The sequence below is a fragment of the Miniopterus schreibersii genome (assembly GCF_964146895.1).
Source record: "Miniopterus schreibersii genome assembly, chromosome: 21".
Taxonomy (NCBI): Eukaryota; Metazoa; Chordata; class Mammalia; order Chiroptera; family Miniopteridae; genus Miniopterus; species Miniopterus schreibersii.
This window is the reverse complement of record NC_138123.1, coordinates 7,631,062-7,636,641: the sequence shown is the minus strand read 5'-3', so window position 1 is coordinate 7,636,641 and position 5,580 is coordinate 7,631,062. Positions and strand designations below refer to the sequence as shown.

Genomic DNA, 5,580 nt, shown 5'->3' with positions numbered 1-5,580 from the left:
TTAAGTGATACTCTTAAAATGCAGAATTGGTCATGTTATCCCCATCTAAAGTCTTGGGGCTCTCAGGACGAATTCAGAACTCTTATAAGACCTGCAAAGCCAGGCGTGGCCTGGCCTTCCCTCCAGTTTCTCAGTCACTCCTTGCCCCATGAGGGCCTTTGCACATGCAGTGTCCCATTTGTTACCTCTCTTCACCTCGGTAACACGTCATCCTACAGATCTCACCTTCAGCGTCACTTTCTCGGAAGCTTCCCTCAACTACAACACATCTCCAGGTCCTCGTGTACCTTTCCTTCCAGCACATGTCATATTTGCAATTTTCTATTTCTTTTGTGTCCATACTGCCTTCTTTGCTCAATGAGGGAAAGGACTGTTTCGGTTTTCTCATTTATTTCCAGGCCCTGGTAAAGCATCTGTTCGTAGGCACCAAATACTTGTGGAATGAACGAATAAATCAGAGCTTCAAAAGAGCTCTAAGCAATATTAGTGCCACTGGAATAGAAATATGGGCTTTCACGATGATTGCTTTGAAAGATGAGGCAGTAATCAGTTCGGTGTAGAAATTATGATTAGGGGGTTGCCTTTAAACCTATGATGTTATCGTTACCCCAAATTTAAAAGGCCAGGCCAGTATAGGAAGCATAGGTGGATTAATGTGGACTGAGTCTTAGGTTTGAGTCCCGGCTGTCATTTATTAGCTGTGTGGTTCTGAACCACCGCTTAAATTTTTTGATCCTTAAAATAATAGCGCCTACCTTATTTGGCAATTGTGAGGTCTAAACATAATGCTTGTAACGCATTTAGCAGTTAGGGTCTCTTAAGAGTTTAAAAGAGGTGCAGACTAGAAGATCCCACAGTTTTAAAAATTAAAAATGTAACAAAATTCTTTCAATTGTTCTCTTAGGAAAAACAATGTAACAATATAAATGCAGTAATACAGTTAATGAGCTAATTACAAGATCTATTTTTAAATGTGATCCTTAGTGGACTGTAAGTTTAAAGTGTTCTGTCTTTCAGTGTATGTATCTCATTTGGCCATGTCACAAGTCTAAATGGAAAGGCCTGGCCGGTGTTGCTCAGTGGTTGAGCATCAACCCAGGAACCAAGAGGTCGCAGTTTGATTCCTGGTCGGGGCACAGGCCTGGGTTGTGGGCTCCATCCCCAGAAGGGGGTGTGCAGGAGGCAGCCGATCGATGATGTTTCTCTCTCATGGATGTGTCTGCCTATTCTCCCTCTCTCTTTAAAAAATCAATATAAACGTATTTTTAAAAATAAGTAAGTAGATAAATACATGCGAAGGAAGCTCTGCAAGACCTGGGTACCCCCGCAATTGGCCCTAAGCACAATGATTGGCACACAGCCAACCCTTAAAGTAATAATCGCTAATGTTTATCATCTCATTGTGGTTCCAGATGGTTTTCAAGGTCCAGAAGTCAAGTCTGCTACTAAAGCCTGAACTATGTCCTTGTTGCTTTTAATAGTGAATTTACTACTCTGGAAGGTGCAAGCCATTTGAATAACACCTCTGAATATTAGGGTTCAGAGAAAGAAATCTCCTGAAACCAAAAGACTCATGTGATTCAACTTTGAACAAGCCAAAGGTACGCTTTTAACCAAGTTCAGTTTCTCAGCACAGTGGCCTGCTGGTGGAAGATCACTGGCTATGAACTACATTTGCAGAGATGTTTTTCTTTTAGAAATGTTTTTCATGGTCACATAAGGTATACCGAACAAAATGCTATCTAAAGGATGGAATTCATTTAAACAGAATTACAATGAAACATCTGTGGGAAACATTTAATAATCCAGCAAAGTTGCATAGAAGTACAGTAACAAGTGCTAAGGGTAATTAATGTTGGAGTGATTGGAGTAACAAGTACAAAATCGGGCTTGGAGAAAGTTACTGACTTCAGAAAGAAGGAGGTCTCCAGTGTTTTGAAAGAGGTATTTGTTTGGTTCCAAAAACTGAAAGGAGACGCTTTGAGACAGAGACATAACTTGTGGACGGGTGGCCCTAAGAAGATCTGCATAGCTGCTCTGTAGGTTATAGGTGTCAGTTATCTGGGAGGGTAACAGACAGTTTTTATAATTTGGTAGCAATTGCAGAATACTACAAATTTTGAAAGGAGTAACTTATTTTTTTACTTTTACACATGTGGCTTTATTATCCTTGGGGTATGTGACTTAAGTCAATGAACCTTTTTTTTTTTTTTTAACAGTTATTTTAATTTGGTTCTGAGAATGTTTAAGTCTTTATTATCTCTTTTGTATTAATTTGCTTTTTTCTAACCAGCTTTTAGCTTTACTTTTTTTGAAAACTATGCGAGTTTTTAAAATCGGAGATCCATTTGTTAAATTCTAAAGTATCTGAGACTTGTCCTAACGATTTTAAAAACCACACACACAAAACTCTGTATTTTAAGTCAGTAGTCCAAAAGTTTGCTCCTGTTTTGCAATTTACCCATCTGATCTAAAGAGAGTCAATTTTTAGAAGCTGAGAACCTAGAGGCAGGGAGCTCTTGAAATAATCTGGACAAGGAATCCCTGGAGCCACGACTGAGTGTACAGATGATAGGCCAAATAAAAAAGTGGTGAATCTTGGTGATAGGGTGAGGATTGAAGGAGACGGATTAGAGTTTAAGGTTATAAACCTTGGAGGAAGCATGAGAAGACGGCAGTTGTCAAGCACAAAGGGAAACCAAATCAAGCTGAGGCATCCTTGTGCACAACATAATGAATTCTGCAGAACCAGTCCAAAAACTGAGAACAGGACTGACAAGGAGGTGCAGGGACAGAGACCGAACTGAACGTGCAGATTTGGAGATACACAAGTGAAAATACAAGCCAGAACTCCTAGGGGTGTGTGCTAGAGAGGGAAAAAAAAATGGGCCTGGGCAAAGGTTCAGAGGCAAAGGGGAGGAACCTCCACGGGTGACAGATGACTGTCAAAACCATCATCAAGATTAACATGGATGTGTCCCTAACGTGGATGCCAGAAAGGACAGTATTCCGGTGTCTCCCTGGCTGTCAGTCCTGGCTCCTCCGAGCTTGTCCTGCATTCTAGAATCCTCAAGAGTTGCCAAAGGCAGAAAAGATGTGTTCCTCCCACGAGTCCAGCTTTGAACCAATGTCTTCAGGGAGAGAATAGGTTTCGCAATTCTGACCTTGGGAGCCAGGGTCAGAGCTGCCCCCTCCGGCCCTGTTGGCATCGGGCAGGCAGTTCACATCTACCTCAAGAGGCAGCTGGGGCTTCAAGCATTTTGCTTCAGTCCCGTGAGCAGGGTGATGGAGGAAGAGCCCGGGCCTGGGGGAAGGTGGAAAGGCTTTCCCGCTCTGACGCCGTGACTTGGCTCGCCTGTTCTGGAACCACACCTGGAAGAAGGGGCAGAAGAAACGCTTTTGGTTGGAGTCCTTCCACTACGATCACCTTCACAGTTAATAAGAAGTTCCAGATTAATAGGCCCCCGGCTCCCCGCTTCCACGGTGGGGGCCAGAAATAGAAGCACTTAGCATTTGAGGGGGGGAAAGTGCTACTACGCTTACAGATGTAAATGTTAAAGTAATTTAGAAAATCCATTTTTAAGAGTACACATACGCCCTTGTTAAATTAATCAAGGAAGTACTTCGCTCGGTGGACTTCACTTCTCTGCTCTTTCCCAACAAACACCGAAGGTGTCCTGCTTAGGAAGCCTCTGTACCAACGGTTCAAACTGACATACCTTCCAGCCGGGATGCAGAAAAACAAGCCCGCTCTCTCCCAGGGTTAAAATGAGCGCTTCTGCTCAAAACTGCACTTGGACTCAGGCCGAGGTGCCACAGACGAACAGGCAAAAAAAGGCACACTCCTCCTTACAACCGCGCTCCAGGATTCCCATCTCAGTTAAGCAGTAAATGCACCTTTGACTAGATTTTTCAAACTGTGGCAAGCTCATTTGCTTCCAGCGTCTGTCCCCCCCCCCCCCAGATGCTATATCCTTTTGAACCAAAATTCCAGACCCAATACCTGCCAAGAGGGTGGCCTAAGGGCCCAGGCCCTGCCCTCTCTCAGCTACCACCAGTGGGAAACCCCAGCTATGCCTCATTTGTTTCTTTTTCCAGGAAAAAAAAAAAAAAAGTGTGAAAATACTTCCTATCACCTTCAGCCTGAGGAGTTACTTTCTGACCATTTCAGGGCCCAGCCAGCCTCCTGGGGGGGGGGGGCTATTATTACACTGAACAGTTAGAGATAGAAGTCACTGCCCGGGAGCCTGAGTTATTTCATTTACGCCTCACAGGATCCCTGTGCAGTGGGCACTGGCTGGTAGCGTCCCTATGTGACAATCTAGGGCCCTGAGGCTCCAGGGAAGTCACTTGCCAAAAATCAGGGAAGCGCCCTGGAGGCCCGGCCGCGAACCGCGGGGGCCCCCTCCCGGGGCGCACAGGCGACCGCCCCGCCCCGCCCCGCTCACCTGGATCCTGGACTCGGGGAGCAGGGTGAGCGCGGCCAGGCGCTCTCGCAGGTGGATGTCGGGGTACATGGTCCTGCGGAAGACCAGCTCCAGCAGCTGCAGCTGCTCGGGGCTGAACGACGTGCGCTTGCGGCGCTGCGGCGCCGACGGGGCGGACGCGCCTGGCGGGGGCGCAGGCGGGCCCGAGGCTGCGCGGGGCGGCGCGGCGGGCCCCGGGCCCCTGCCCAGGAAGCCGGGGAAGGCGGCGGGCGCGCAGGGCTCTGCACCCGGCGCGGGGCCCGACTGGTTCGCGGGGAGCAGGGCGGCGGCGGGACTCCGGGGCGGCGGGAGCGTCCCGCCCGCGTGCGGGGGCCGGTACGCGGGAAACGCCGCGCCGTCCCCGAACTGGAGCTGGCGGGACCCTGCCGCGGCCATCGCTGCCGGACCCCGGTGTGCCACCGGGCGGGGCGCGGAGACCTCAGTTATACGCGTCCCGGGGCTCCGGGGTGGCGGGCGATCAAAGGGGCGGGCGCAGGGAGGCCCGTGGCTCTTCGGGGTGCGAGCCCGCCCACGGCCCCGCCAGACACCGGTGGGGAATAATCGCTTCCGCCGGCCGTGGGCTGCAGGGAGCGAGGCGTGAACTGGGGCCCTCCCCCGTCCGTGCGCCCCGCCAGCCGCTCCACCGCAATCCACATCCCCGGGGAGGTTGGCTCGACGGCGCAGGCTGCTGCGGGCGGAGCGCCCCCTCCCCCAGGGGCCAGGTCGGCCCCGCGGCCCGACCACAGCCCTCGGGCCGGCGCTCCGCCGCCCCGCCCGCCGCCATCAAAGGTCGGTGTTTGCGCCCCCCTGCTGCGCGCCAGACCCTGCGCCCGGCGGTCAGACGGGCCAGCCCCCGACCCCCGCAGGCCTCCCCGGCACCTCCTGAGTCAGAGGAGGGGGTGCACAGATAAGGGGACCTCAGAGGGAGGCAGTCGACTCGCCCTGGGGAAGTGGAGGGGGCGCGGGGCGCGCGCCTTTGGCCTGGAATGTCCGCTGGGGACGGGGGGGGGGGGGGGCCCTAGGAATAAGGGTTCCCTGGGCACGCAGGGTTGACAGCGGGGTCGCATTTAGCAAACGCGTGATTCGGGGCCTTTCTGGGGGCGCCCGGTTGTGC

The 5,580-nt window shown here is 51.1% G+C and overlaps 1 protein-coding gene across 1 annotated transcript; it reads right to left on the bottom strand.

Moving 5' to 3' along the window:
* Positions 1-3,069: 3,069 nt before the first annotated feature.
* On the bottom strand, positions 3,070-4,862 carry MIXL1 (Mix paired-like homeobox; the record flags this gene model as incomplete). Its single annotated transcript, XM_081123941.1, has 2 exons — positions 3,070-3,372; positions 4,449-4,862. 2 exons carry the CDS (start codon positions 4,860-4,862, stop codon positions 3,070-3,072), a joined length of 717 nt encoding a protein of 238 aa, XP_080980067.1.
* Between the last annotated feature and the right edge of the window lie 718 nt (positions 4,863-5,580).